At 42.9% G+C, this 15675-nt stretch overlaps 1 protein-coding gene across 1 annotated transcript in view; it reads right to left on the bottom strand.

The window, feature by feature from the left end:
• Positions 1–5979: 5979 nt before the first annotated feature.
• CD44 (CD44 molecule (Indian blood group)) overlaps positions 5980–15675 on the bottom strand; it is a 37800-nt gene continuing 28104 nt past the window's right edge. Inside the window, exons 7-9 of the mRNA XM_009873794.1 lie at positions 9158–9280; positions 8969–9047; positions 5980–6196 (exon numbers count right to left, since the gene is read on the bottom strand). Of these exons, the coding sequence (XP_009872096.1) occupies positions 5980–6196; positions 8969–9047; positions 9158–9280 (419 nt within the window). The remainder of the gene's footprint in view (positions 6197–8968; positions 9048–9157; positions 9281–15675) is intronic.

Here is a 15675-nt window from a genome sequence, read left to right as displayed (position 1 = left end):
CCAGGTGCCAAACTCTACACTTTCCCTTGTTGTATTTCATCAAGTTATTCACTTCCCAGCCCTCCAGCCTGTCCAGGTCTCTCTGAAGGGCAGCACAGCCTACTGGGGTGTCAGCCACTCCTCCCAGTTCTGTGCTGTCAGCAAACTTGCTGACAGTGCTCTCTAATCCCACATCCAGGTCATTGATGAATATATTGAACAGCACGTGCCCCAGCACTGACCCCTGAGGGATCCCACTAGATACAGGCCTCCAACTGGTGACCCTGCTGGCCTGCTGCTGCAAAACAAAGCACACTTAATTGAGTGGATGATTGTAGAACAGTTTTGCAGTAAAACAAGCCCCATGTTCTTGCACGCTAGGGTACAGATAGAGAGGCAGCATGTAGACATACGTTGCCAGTGCTTGAGCAAAGCCAAAACAGCGAATCGTTTGGAGATCAAAAAAATAAACCGAACCCAACATCCTTTTTGTCTAGAGATTGACGGCTCAAGCCCAGCACGCTTGCGGGAAGGCTTCTCTCTCCCTTGCTGTGCTGCTGTCAACTGAGGTCACCGTGTCTGGGCTCGACTAGGACAGGCTCATCTTCTGCAAACTCACCCAACAAGCTCAGGCTGAAAGCTGCTGAAAACTGGCTCTCCCAGCTCCCCACGGAGAGGGTGCTGCTAATGATCTGCAGCAGTAGCCCAGAAACAGATGCTTGTTATTAAAAAAGTAAGCTGATAAAAAGTGAATATATAAACTCAGACTTAACATCCAACCACAAGGAAAACCACACCCAGTTTAGTAGTTCTGGGTAAAATGAAAGCATAGAGCCTTGATTCATGTTGTCGCTGAAAATTATCTAAGCTTTTTTTTTTTTTTTGTATGAAGTTTTGAGTATGTGGTGCCAGAAGCTAGATGTACATCAACGGTTGCAAGTAAATTTTGATTTAAAAGTAAAACTCTGCTGTAACCGAACCATGTATGTACTGCACCGTGAGACTAGCATACGGGTACTAAAGCTAATCCCACCCTGTAAATTTACACACATGTTTTTCTGAATGGGAAATAAATTGCTTGTAAGAATTTAATTTTAGCATAAAGGGAAAGCTATATTATATATGAGGCATCATGAGTGTTCAAAAAAAAAAAAAAGAAGTGATTTTGCACAGCTAGATCTTCTATCTGGGATATTAAAAATATATCTATTTCTGAAAAAAAAATAAGCATTTAATTATTTGACAGTCTTCATGGACTTGTTTTGATCCCAAACTCCATAGTTTCATTATTTTGTTTTGTTTTTTTCTGAAAGAAAACACAATAATGTCAGCATTCAGTGCACAGGTTTGTACGGCAGAGAATACATGAAATGGGTTTCACCCATCCCCTTGTTATCTGTAGAGTAAAAGTTTTAATAAAAGTTTGAGATTCCTAGACACTGTCACTGAGGCAGAACCTTTGTAAGACTTGCTGGAAGAAAATTGAAAGGCTGCCTTTAAAGTGTATGTGAAGCTTTCACTGCCTTTGCTTTGCTCGCACTTTAACCATGATCGGCTCCCTTGAGGTCAGGAGGGCTTCTTTGTTGAGGATTCATTTTTTCAATTTCAACTTTGCAAAAAGCCACGCAGCAGCACACCTGACCTATCTAAAGATCCGTGTAAGCCTGCTGCTTGAGAACCAGGAAGACGAGCAGGAAGAGAAATGTTCTCGAAATCTTGCCGTTGCTAACCTTACTCCAAACGGGTGAGACGAGGAAGAGAAAAAGCAGAGCGAGCGGTACAGACGACACCGTTACTCGTCTTTGCTAAATTTGCACTTTCCCTCTCGTTTCTCACCATCGCAGCTGCTTGCTCTCAGCACGGGGCTGGTGGACGCCCCATGCAGCACGGCACAGTAATAAGAAGAAATAAGCTACTGGGGAAAATTATTCAAAAAAAAAAAATCAGTTTGCAAATGAGATGGGGAGCGTAGAGGGTGACTTGGAAGTGGGGGGTTCACAGGAATAGGTTGATTGTTTTTTTCCTTCTTGGAGCTGTGAAATGTGCAAAAGCCAAGGTCCTGGGGGTGTTGAAGGGACTTTCCCAGCAGCAGCGCTGAGATTTCACTCTCCCTTTACTTCCTCTCCCAGCAACTGCGTCCTCCCTCCCTCCCTAATTCCCTGGAGCTGGCCACCCTCAGAACAGCTTTGTACAATTCCTGCCCCCTGTAAGGAATGAGACTTTTGTCACCCACAGCTGGAAACTCACCCTGAGCCCAGCCCAGCGTTTTTCCTGCCACCTTTCGGTCCTCTCCCCCTCCACAGAAGAAAACCAGTCACACCCACGGTTACCCAACGGGTTTGCATTTGACTAGTCAGATCTCTTGCAGCCAGGTGAGTATGAACCCTGAATTGTTTAATAAGGCTAAGAAACAATTATTGGCCTAACACAGCATAAAATAAACCCACTAACGGCCAGCTTACAAAACAGCCTGGCGTGTGTGCTGCACACTGAAGCAGAACACACTGGTCAGAGGCTTTAATTTCTTTCCTTCAGCTACAGAAAGAGTGATTAGGGCCAGCCTTCGGGTGACAGGCTGGCCTCTGCCCCTGCCCAGCATAATTTCTGCGTGTTGAAACTGTCTCCTCCTAGTGTTCCAGGCAACCTGCTTCAAAGTGCTGAGGTCTGAGGCTGTTGCTGTTGACACGGGAGACACAAGAGACATCTCTGTCGTGGGGAAAGCATCACACAGAAATGTTGTCAGTGCAGGGAGACACAACAGCCACATAGCCTTTCTCTGCTTTAATCAAACGCTCCTTGTGAGACCTTCAAGAAAATACAGGTGAAACAATGGCCCAGGACTGTTAGATGAAAATATTACATTCTCATAAAACATACAATCCCTCTCTTCAATGCACTCCTGCTTTCGGCAGTATTTCCATGGGAGAGGTGGTCTGGTTTACATCAAAACTCTTCAGAGTAACACAAGCCAAAGGAACAATCTTGGTGTCTGTTCTAGGTCCAGCCTGGGCTCCTTAGCACTTTTAGGAATGATCCTCGTTCTTCCCAGGCACCAAGGGTAGACCAAGACCCAACTTGTTTGTCAGCACCTTGAAGGACAGGCTGGATCTCGTCAGGCACTGCGCTCTCTCAAATGAGCCAGGAATAGCGGTCAAAATCTCAAATTTGACCAAGTTTTCTGCTTCCAGAGGGAAGCTGAGCTAATTACTAACTCCCAGAGCATCTAGGGAGCCTGGCAGAGCAGAGAAGGTCGCTCAGCATTCACCTGAGCCTGGCTTAGACTTTGGAAGCAGAAAAAATAACCCTTGGCTCACCAGTACTAAACACAACTACGCTGCTGAATCCTTCTCTCCCACCAATAATGCTGGCCTTGCTTTTTCTCCTCAGTATAGAACTGAGTTCATTTTTTGAAGCTTATTTTACAGTTCAAGGTAGCTTTAGCAATCCTAATTCTGGTTGCAATTTAGAGGTGGTATTTTCTTTCGTACTGATTAATCTGTTAAATAAATATGCAAATATGTCGAGTGCTCTCTATAAAAAATACATACACACAACATAAAAACCCTCAAAATAATAAAACCAAGATTAATAAAAACATGTACTATATTCCACATGAAATGGCCATCTAGTTTTTGAAACTATAATGAAACTTAATTACCCATGAATCACATGACATAATCTAAAAAGAATCAGCATATATAAAATAATGGTATTGCCTCTGTAAAGAGAACTTGAGCATCTCCCTATTAAGAAATATAAAACTAAGCCAACTGGTGTTGTATGTGCATTTATAGCTACTGAATATTAGATCAATTAGGAAAGAGTTTGTTGATTTCCCCATTAAACATCAGAACAGGGAGATGAATAACACGCTGTAACTTTTTTCTTTTTTTTTTCCAACGAAAAATTTAGCCTTCAAGACAGTGAAACATATCCTTCTGCTTGAGATCTGTATTCAATCAGAGTTTAGAGAGAGGAATAGTTTTTACTGGGGAACTCCATACTCAGCAAAATAAGTACATAACACCCGTTTAAACACAGCCTTCAGCAGGTCGTTTCGATTTATAGTGGCGAACAGAAACGTCACAGGAATTAAACTAAAATCAATGCACAGAGTCTACAGGCTCTCCTGCATAAAAATACAAGAAAGGACTGAGAAGCTTGACAGCGGACCGATGGTGTCAATCCCCTCGACTCCTTCAGCCTCGGCTTCTTCGAATGCCTTTGGCCCCCGAGCTGGGTGACACTTTACGGGTGGCACGCACCGACCTACACCAGGTCAGAAAACGTCCTGTGCGTTCTGCAGAAGCACACCTTGTCTTGAGACCTTCTGCCTCGGCATAAATTGTCCCTGAGGAGATCTGCCTGCAGACAGCGGGACACCGAGCCACCGATGAAACACGCAGGGAACTGCTGGAGGATTGTGACCGAGAAATAGAATCAACAATCGTGTACATCCCAGAAAGACCAGTGCCAGCTAATTTTAGCGCTTGGCCGGCTGAACCCTCCAGATTGCTGCAGGTGGAGAACACAAAACAGCGTGCTTTAGCAGGACAGCTTCAAAGGCAGGTGCTACGGTCAGTGAATAGTAACCCTGCTCTCCGTCCCTCCACCGACACAGACCGCGGCTTGCAGCTACCTTACATGGCTTTTACTTGCATTTTTCTTGAGGCAGTCTGACAAGAAGTCACCCTTCTCCTTCCATTCCAATGCGCTTTCTTTAAGACGGCACAGACCACTGGTAGAAAATAACTTTCTTTCTGACGATTTATATCAATATAATGCACAGCATCATAGCTTAATACAAATACTTTACATAACACACGTAAGGACAAAAGAAAAGCATATAACAATGCAGCTGCAGCTACTTTATTACATTACATGGCTGGGAGAGTTTCCTTTTCTTTGATCTTTTCTACAGAATTTGAACTTCTGGTACCAATTAGCAAGAAATGTTTCTTGTGGTATTTTTAAAGAGCAGAGGGAAAAACACGGATGAGATAGAATTCAGAGGGAGTGAGTGAGACCTTTTAAAACATCAGCAAACTGCTGCAACATAGTAGCTACAGGGGAAGGTTAATTGGGTTCAGCATCTCCTCAGTAAACGAAGGAGAGAGACCTGTTCTTCAGAAATAAGCTGCTGCCCTCTTCCCTAATCATCTCCAACCGCTTGACTTGTGCATGTGGGATAGAGCTGGGGTTGTTCCATTTCATTCCTGACTGACTGGTTAAAAACCACACAAGCTATGGCCAGTGAAAGAAGGATGGGGTAGAGAAACAAACACCTCAAAAACTCAAGGATAACTGTACAGATTGTTAGGACAATAAAGTATAGAAGTTTATTAGGTATCTGTTGAGGTTTTCCCACTCTCAAGAAGACTTGCTGTATGCCCACAGACATTTTAAAAACAGAGATAAATAAATTTTGTCCTTCTGGGTTTCCCTCAGTGCAGACCAAGTCATAAATCATTAGAAACTGTCACTTTTTGTTTATGCTAGCAGGCAGAACACACCTACTGCTCCTCCTGGCTGGAAAGCATTTCTGAAGGATTCTGGTGCTTTAGACATTGTATAGGCGTTCTTTTTGGTTTAAACTTGATTTTTTGCTCTTGACGTTTGTTACTCACTTATGCTGGTGCCACAGCAAGTCTAGTACCTTAAATGCCTGTACGATGGAGTGACTGGATGCTTCTGCAGCTCCACACAGCAAAGACTCTCCCGCTGGGGAGCAGTGACGTGAGCTCATGTCCCTCCTAACGCTCAGGACACAGGGATGTCCCCTGCTTAGGAACTGGGAACCAAAAACATTGCGCAGCTCTTGGGGGCTTATTTTAGCAAATGTCAATTTTGTAACCCAGACATAATTTTAAGGCGATTAAAAATGAACCGAATTTATGTTGAACTATGCTCAAAAGACATCAGTAGCACAGCGCATCTGTGAAGTCCTGTCCAAGCTCCATGTGATTTCCCCAGCTCTCTCTGCTCGGTGACTTGGTAGCACTACACGCCACTCTTCATGTCAAGCTCCTGATGATTTTGTGTTTCATTAACGGTCAGGAATTCGTCACATGCTCCTGTTCGGTCATTTGACTGTTCTTTATGAACCAAGTGCACCATTTCTTGTGATTTGCTGGCATCTCCATTTAATCCACTGGTCTTCCTGTCCTCCACTGCCCCTTTGCCGTTGTTAATCACTAGTTTTTTCTTCTGACCACATCTAGAAAGAGTTAAGAAGAAAATGAGTACTATAAATGGAGACTAACAGAAGTAAAAATAAATAAATAAATCAACATTTAGGAAAAGGTGTTTGAACATGAAGCTTGTGTCTCCCAGTGCAGAAGAAATGAAACTTGAGTCTCACAGTGCAGTTACACAATGCAAAGTGTAAATTTTCACCACGTTGCATATCCTGTTTTTGAAAGCATCAAGCATCACATGCTTAATGTTCAGCAAGAGCTCACTTATTTGATTTGTATCTATCATCACTACAGGGAGGAATAACTTTAATTACTGAAAGGCAGAAAATATTTTCTAACATTGTGATACATCCACATTTTATGAACTTTGTATACATTCCGCTATAAGGGCAGGGTCATTCTAAATCCAGACTTGGGACTACACCTTTAAAACTGCTCTTTAAAAGGCCTCAGTTTCAGATGAGCTGGCATTCCCGTTCCGCATGCTGACAGCACAGCTACTGTGTAGATTTTCAGCATTTATCGGAATAGATAATCTAATCAGAAGACGGGGTTCTTGGCATATCCGTGTTATCTTTCGCATCTTGCAAAAGGCCACTTGTTTCAAGCACACCAGAGCACGTCCCTGCTCCAAAAAGGTTTCCTCGCAGCGAGAAAAACTCACATTTTCCGCACACATATTCCTAGTGTGTAACACATGCAGTCACACACGTACGTGCCCCCTCTTTGCAACTCCCTCCCAGCTGCGTGGAAGCTTGGAGTGAAAGACGTGCTTTCCATTAATGGTATCTGTGGCATAATTTACAGCTCAGAGACTGCTTCATTTCTTGTCAGATGCTATCTATAGCGGCCTGTTTTGTCTGTTCCTATGGTGACTCTGGGTTAAGAGGGAGGAAACAACGGCAGCCTCTGCTTTTAAAGGCGTGATAGAGTAATCTATAAATCAATAAGCAATGCTGTTCAGGCTGTGCAATTCCAGAATCATTTCACAGAAAGAAAGTTGAGGAGTTTCCTGTCTTACTGCATGACTGATAGCTTTCTTATTTCAATAGATCACTAGTACTGCTGTCAGAGGAGCACTGACACTGAGGATACAGTCACAGGGCAAAGGTACCAGGTGACATCTCACTACTGATTTCAGCAAAACTGGGTCAGTTTCCTCTTGTCTCACAACTTGGCCTTGAGCTGGCACCAGTTTGTCTCACGGAAGCCTTCTGCAGGGACTGCCTCACCGTCCCTCACCGTGGTGGCAGTACTTTATTCGAACACCCACTCCATGCTTCGGAGGACCCTGCTGTGGTTTCACAGCAGCATTAACATGTGCTTTCCTCCAACAGGCAGACTGGGAATAAATTTGCTCACTGCTCCCTGAACAAAAATCTCCCTATATTACATGGCTACTCTGATCAAAAAAAAAAAAAAAAAAAAAAAAGTTGGAATTCAACTTTCAAGTAGAAAATAGTTACTCTGTTAAAGGGTTCAACTTTAACTATCACGCAGCAAAAAGGTGTTTAAGAAAATTGAGAACTAACCTCAGAACACTCCTCAGAGAAAATAAAGAGTTAAAAACATTGCTGTCTATCCTTTAGGCTAGAGTTTCTTTCAAATTCCCTGGCTAATTTTGCACTGCAACTTTCTAGTCTTCAGCTTATTCATCTGTACAGCGGAGTAACTAAGTCTGCTGGGTGTTCTGACAGCCCCGTTAGAACACACCCCTGCGAGTGTCAGCAGCGATACTGCCTTTTGCTTGGAAGGAACAAACGGATCCTGCGACAGCAATTGTCCATCGCAGGCGTTCACGCTGGTGGAGGATTATACTCAGCTCAGCCCGTGGCTGCCCCTAAGTGCATCTCACACATGGTCGCCCTCAGTGGACAGTACTTTCCTATTAATAAGTAATAGCTATTGAATAATGACCTCTCTGTGATCTATAGATTTAAATTGCGCCAGGGGAGGTTCAGGTTGGATATTAGGCAGAATTTCTGTACTGAGAGGGTTGTCAGCCATTGGCACAGGCTGCCCAGGGAGGGAGTTGAGTCCCCGTCCCTGGAGGTTAAGAGATGGGTGGATGTTGCATTGGGGAATGTAGTTGATAGGGCTGGGACAAAGGCTGGACTCAATGATCTTCTGGGTCTCTTTCAGCTGAAACTATTCTACGATTCTATGATTCTGTGATTCTACATATGGTTAGGGGAGGACCGAGGGGCTTGTGTCACCACCAGCATCACCTGATTCCACATGAGTGTAAACATGCTGGAAGGCTGATGTGTGACCCGTTCAGGGTGCGATGATGGACCCTCACATCTCAAAGCACGCGGCTTCACAGAGGAAGCTCCCTCGTTCCGGCACTCTGCTGCCCTGGTCTTACGCGAAGCTTTGAATCCTCTCATTGAGGAAAACAGCAGGACAGAGGGTTTTGAAAAAGGGAAGAGGCTCCCTTACAGACTGAGACAGTTGGAGTTATTCAGTCTGGAGAAGAGATGGCTCCGAGGAGACCTTATTGTGGCTGGCCGGATCTCACAGGGGGTACAAGAAAATTGAAGCTGGAGATGGGTCGGTTCAGATGGGACGTGAGGAAGAAGTTCTTCCCCATGAGGGTGGGGAGACCCTGGCACAGGTTGCCCAGAGAGGGGGTGGTAGCCCCATCCCTGGGAGTTTTTCAGGCCAGGCTGGATGGGGCTCTGGGCAGCCTGATCTAGTGGGGGATGTCCCTGCCCATGGCAGGGGTTGGAACGAGGTGATCTTTAAGGTCCTTTCCAACCCTGACCATTCTATGATTCTATGGTTCTTACCTTCTCCGGCTGTTCACAGCTATGCACACTGCAAGGACCAGCGCCAGGGCCACGAGAGCAGCCACGATGATCAGCCACTCTGCGGGGAGAGTTGAGGGAGGGGAGGAGAGCAAGTGAACATCTCTCACGTGGCACTGCCACCTCACAGAACTGCAAGTACACAAGCTCCTTTACATTAGTTAAACCTACCTGGTACGTGGGCTGACCTTGGCTGTGAAACTATTGTCGTTGTGGTGGTTTCTCCAGGGAAAGTAGTAGATTCATAATGTCCCTTGTGTGATCCTCGATCACCATAGATACCAGAGGTAGGTCCTAAAGAAGAAGAGTTGGAAGGTTAGGCCAAATCTGCTTAGTGAAAATTTAACAGTGAGGTACAAAGACTACCACAATATAAAAAAAAAAAAAAAAGCCTATTCTAGAAAGTTCATGCTGAGGTCATTAAAAAGTATTTACACTGAAAGTTATAGATTATACTCATCTGCACTATGGCTAGTTTTAGTACTTTGAATAACAAAACTCATGGTGTTCCCCTCTTGTCTCATACGTTTCAGTTTTGGTTTACACTGCTTTTGTGAACCAAAATGCAATTATAATTGGCTAGAAATTTTCTGGAGGAAATAGAAAGACCTGAATGTTTTTGTCATGCCATGTGAATGTTTTTGTCACACAAATCAAACATCTTGTCTGTTCCATGGGGAAAAGAGAGTGAGAAAAGAAGGGAGAGAGGAAAAAAGACCCCAACTCTTCATTGCTTTATTTAAACTTAAAATGACTAATATGGGGAAGTTTTGAAGCTTCTAATGTTATTACTACACAGGATAAAACTGAATTTCTACTGTTCTAATGCTTCCATAAAATAGAAGAGTAGTTCTTTGAATGGTTTGAAATTTGATAGCTTTACAGTGGAACTTTAAAAATTTTAAATCTTTTTCCTAATAGAAGAAAATGCTCCCTGTAAACTTAGAGGTGGATCCCCTTGTCCTTTCTAATAAGTAAGTATTAAATGGTATGAAATCATAAATCAAAATGCATACTTATAGCCTTAAGCATTTGCTGTGCTGGCCACACCACTTGACCTTTTAAGCATAAACATTTCTGGCTCGTACTGTTGCTGTATGGGTCTCCCAAGTCTAAAATTGTCAGCAGACTATAGATACAGTGATTTTGTTTGGGATTAGTACTTCATTATCACAACAAAAAAAGATATTACAGATCTGCACCTCTCTGAATTTTTCCACACTCTTAAGCATTTACTCTAACCAGCTGTAAAGTTTTTTTCTTTAATACACATTGCAACTTATTTCTAGCCAGCATTTCTGATCTCATTTCCTAACAGCAGCTGGCAAATACAAAACCGAGAAGCGTGGTTTTTCCCCTCTGTTAATCTTAGCCAGTAAGTAGTTTGTGAATCTTCCAGATGTTTTCATAGTTTTTATTAAAATGGACCTTATTGACTGCCGAATTGTTTTGTGCTATCTCACCAGAGGTCTGAATACTAATTTAGCATCTAAGGGTCCTTGTCCAATCTCCAAGAAAGCTGAACATTCCGACTTGTCTACTCCACATCTCAGGAGATTATTATTATTTTTTTAAGTGCTTTATATCATCCTTGAGAAATGCCAGAGCTTTTCAACCACAAGAATCCCTTGGAAAGGCACTCAGACATTTATTAAAACTCGTGTGCTTGGAAAACTGTTGCATTTGCTAGCTCCCTCCCATGAGCACAGAGAAGAAGCAGCAGGATTCAGTCACGACTCCCGCTGTTCTGCCTCCAGGGAGGTGCCTGCAAGGGGCAGGGAGGGATCCTCAAAAGCTCTCTACATTTCATTTTGGTGACATATTAGATTTTTCTCTTTTTGACGGTTATTTTTTGGTTCCTTCAGCGGAATGATTTTTCATTCCATGGGCATTTGGATGACAGGCCAGTCATTAAAGCGATGCCAGACCACAGCTTAGACATTGCTGTAGGAAAAAAAAAGCAACGGAAAGAAAGCAATATAGTACATGGAGTACAAGAATGCATTTGTTCAGAGAAAATCTTTAGCTATAGTCTGCCAACATGTTCATGAATCTTTTGCATTCCATTACAGCTGTAGGGCAGAAGGTTACAAATGAATGACCTCTTCAATAAACAAACGTCTTTATGATAATGGTAGTGTCCTAGTAACTCCCTTGTATTGTCTTTTTTAAAAGCACCAAGAGAAGGCAAACGAAGAAGGAAGAGTTTTGGGAATAAGGGTTTATCAGTCTTTGCCATGGCACTGACAACACAAAGATTCACTGCAGACATTTACCTTAAAAATAATCTTGAAACCAGTTCTTACAGGTTTCATGTGCTCAAAATGAAAGGTGGCAAACATTTTTTCATAGTGTGTAATGTCTGCACATAAAATTAAGGAGGCAGCTTGGATTAATTTAGTAATAGGGCAACAAAAGTCAAGAAATGAGTTTATTGCAGCAGGAAACCATTTAGAAAAGTAAATTTATCTTTAAAATTACTGTTATGATGATTATTTCAATGGAAATTGCATTTGGGAATGAGGAAAGTCCACTTCATTTCCCGTACTACTATCATGTGTCCACACACACAAAAAAAGAAAGGCCATATGGGGAGTAAAGGCCGTTAACTGCACTAACTCTTATCAGAAGAATAACCCTTCAGAAAACGAGAAGTTGTTCACAAATGAAATGTCAGTTACAACCCAGTAACACAGCTGTAATTAAGCACTGGCAAGGTTTCAGCAGAAAATATACCTAGAAAAAAGGCTTCACCTTTCTTTTGACACATATTCAACTCAAGTAAAGGAAATAGGGGTGAGGGGAAAACTAACAGACAGTTCAGTCGTGCCCAGTGACAGCTGTGCTCAGTCAAAAAGAAAGACAAAATGCTATCGCATACATAGGGGCGATGAGAAGCAAGTTTATACTGTTTGCTTTCATAGTTGCATTATCGGATGCAGAGAACAGAATAAAAGAAAATGTCATTTGCAAAACACCGTTTTCGGCCTTTTAGCAAATGTCCTCTGCCTTGCGCAGGAAGAGATTCCCTTTAACGGCATCTTATAAGAAGATAATAAAAATAAAATTAAAAAAACAAAATTAAAAAGGAAATAATAATATGAAAATTATTTAAAGTTATGGTCAGTCCACACATTTTTGGATGATTGCCATTGTCCAAAATAATAACTGACTGATGGATAAATGAATATGCTCGTAATTCGCAGCTCTTACTAGTAGGAAGAGGGGTCTGCAACTGGTTCAGATGATCTTCAATATCCGGGAAAACTCCAGGTACCCAACTGCCGTGGGCACCATCTGTGGTGTTTGCTGGCTCGCTGTGGCTGCCCGGTGCAGTGCCACGTGCCGGCGGCTCCTCAGTTACTTTCTCCCGGTGAGTGTCATCCACGGCTTCCGTGACTGCCATGACGATGCCATGGTCAGCTCTGAAAGCTCACAACACCACCACCCGCATCGTTCCCCTCCTTCCAGCGCCACAGCAAGCCAGAAAGCACGCCCAGCTTCCTCATCCAAAGCACAGAAAGAGAGAGGACGTGAAGGCCTCCCCTTCTTCTTCCACACTGTCACTGGCCTCTGGGAGACCCTTAAGCCCCACGGACAAGCTCACCATGGTGGCCACATGCGCACGTCCCAGTGACAGATGGAGGGGGAAGACCTTCAGAAGAACTGACCACAGCAGCAGCAACCTGACCCTGTGTATCAGGAGTGGGCAGCCAGGTCTGAGGTGGTCTTGCCTGGCAATCCACCAGTGAGGAGGAGTAAGGAAGTGAAGGCAGAATCTGTGGGACATTGGTTTTTTCTACTGGCCCTGCCCTCACCACCGGGACAGCACTCCGCAGTGATGGTGCTGCTGCTGAGTCACAGGAACAAGCCATCCGACTAACCCACCAGAGCTCCTCCACCACACCACTCACAGTGCCAAATCCCATCCAGCCTGATCCCGCTGGTACACAAGAAAGGAAGACGGGGTTGGAGATTCAGAATCACCAAAGCAGCGTGTATCTCCTGGAACAGTCAGAAGGCCACCCAGAAACATGCTTCAGCAAAGGACAGAAGCCACCAAGCGTACCAGCAAGGAGTCCCTCATGCCTTGTCCGGAAGGTAATGCTATCCTCAGCACAGGTCCCACCATGGATTTTTGCACTGCAAGTCCATACTGAGACTGTAGACCCCCACAACGAGAAAGGTAGAGAAAGCAGTCGATTGCAGAAGACATCATGCCTCATTTCGCACCGGGCATGAGAAATGAGGATGAGCCGTTGTTCTTACTGGTACCCGTCAGAGGAGAGTCATCACCAGCTTTGCTCAGACCAGCTGTGGTCCTGTACAGGACCTCACGCCCAGGGCTGTCTGTGGGGCGTGTGACGCCTTCAGTGCCCTGTCCTGGTTCATCATCTGTGGGCAGAGGCAGCTGAGTTGTTTCTTCGTGGTGGGCACCATCAGGAGAGGCAACAGATACTACCACGATGTGAGGGGCCCATGCTTCCTGGGTTGTATCTTCTGGTTTCAGAGCATCAGTGGTGGCTGTGACTGTTGTGATGATGGCTAAATTAGCTTCAAAGATATCTACAAACTGTGACCTCACCTGTTTTCCCCATTTACATAACAAGCTCTATATTTTTCTTTTTTTTTTTTAGGCTATATTTCTCATGCTATACCGTGAGAAAAAAAAAACCACAACAATAAACAAGTAGACAGGATCTTCTTTATATGTCACATTAGTTTTTGTTTGTCTGTTCCTTCACTAATACACTATTGATCACTTTAATAGTTGATGATTCATTGCCTAATTTTCAGCATGGGTTAAAGCACACAGAGATTTTCCAAAGATAAGGTAGCAGCCAATTAAACCTGAATATTTGAGACTGACAATATTATCATGTTAAAAAATGTCTTTTAAAGCTTTTTTAGGCATCTCTCTATTTCCATGAGATGATAATAAGAATGTATGCTGGCCTCCCAACAGAATAATTCTTTATTTATTGAAATGGAAAATTAAGGAATTAAATTATTTAATGAACATCTTTCACACATCATTCCAGCTGTGCTAAGACAGCTGCTGATGCAAAAGTGTAAAGATGCCACAAAATAGGGCTAAGAAGTAGGCACAGCTTAAATAAATGCACTTTCAGAACTTCCAAGTGCTCTTAAATATTAAAGGGAATAATAAAGCATAATACGAATTCAAAACTATGGTGCCGAAAGTTAATGTCACTAAGCAAAATGAGAAGCAAAAAGATGCATTCCCATAAAGCAGTATGCTAAAATGTTGGTTTTGGAAATACCTAATTATTGCAATGTAGTAGATTAATTGACATGCAATCCAAGAAAAGAGAAAACAAAGCTCCAGGAATAGGCCTGAATAATGGAATAATTAAAAAACAAACAAAATGCCCAATACTTCATAATTGCTCAGGTTTATTCACAGAGCTTCCGTTACGGCCTCAGAATGCAAAATGGTTAATAAATATATTCTAAACCGAAACCTTTAGTAAATCCTGATAATTTACTGAAATGTGACCTATAAAATTACCTGTACGAGAAGATTCCTTTTCAATATAATTTTCACCTGCAATGGTGAATTCATATTGTTCAGTGCTCCCAGTGGTACTTGCAGGATTTTGTTCTCGACTGATCCATCCAGTATAAGCACTGTGTAATAGTGGATGTTGGGTTGGTCCTTGATGTTTCTCATTTTCACTTGTAACTAGTGCTGATAAGATGACGATTGAATCAATAATGATCAAAATACCCAACACCAGTCATATTATTCTCATCTACTAGCAGTGAAAGTTTAAAAATCCCAGAGGTATGAGGAAAAGTGTCAAGTAATGAAGATCAGGTGCAAACGATAGACTTGGGATGACAAATAGATGTTACAGATGCCACTTTTGAGGGCTCTTGTACCAACATAAATAACAGAAAGGTATTATACTGAACTGAGGCTAATGGTATGGGAATTACAACCAGCTGCACCAAAACAGTGTCAAACTTCATGGAATTATGTCACAAATCTGAGTATTATCCGAAACGCTTAATTGCTTTACCCCTGCCGGCAGAGCTAGGATACTGCTCCTCTTCATCTGTATAGGGAGGGTTCTGATGATGTGGTGTGGAGATTTCCAAAAGTGTTTCGTGTTGCGAGTCCACAGCTGTTAGAACAATGGAGGATTCAATGCTGACCGTGCTCTACATCTACCACTATCACTGTAGCATTAGTGTGTGCCATAAAGCTGACGGCAAATGGAAATTCGTGCATCGCTTAAGTTTAGTCTCTCTACCCTTCTTAGCAAACCTCTTTGCAACAAACCAGTTGTTCTTTCCTTTCCATTGGATGGATGTGTAGCTTCCCAAGAGGAACGTGGAAAACAAACAATAGAAGAATAATGTATAGCAGAAGTAGTACAACACTATTACAACATTCAAACTCAGGCTTGAAGAGTAATGCTGGACCTAAAGAATACAGCAGATGTCTGAATACATGTAAAACATGCTTGCTAAGCATTCAAGAAGTATTCAGATTCATGTCAGAACATCCACCACTGAGCTCAAAAGCTGTGGTCAGCAAAAAGACTAAAGCACCCTGAGAGCCACCCGGAAGCCAACATTAGTCAAGAAAGTTGTAATACAATTGAGCAGATAAAATAAAACTTCCACAAGAGTCCATGATCAGACACGTATACGCTTTC

This window comes from Apaloderma vittatum, unplaced genomic scaffold (assembly GCF_000703405.1).
Source record: "Apaloderma vittatum isolate BGI_N311 unplaced genomic scaffold, ASM70340v1 scaffold4927, whole genome shotgun sequence".
Taxonomy (NCBI): Eukaryota; Metazoa; Chordata; class Aves; order Trogoniformes; family Trogonidae; genus Apaloderma; species Apaloderma vittatum.
This window is presented reverse-complemented; position numbering and strand designations above follow the sequence as displayed.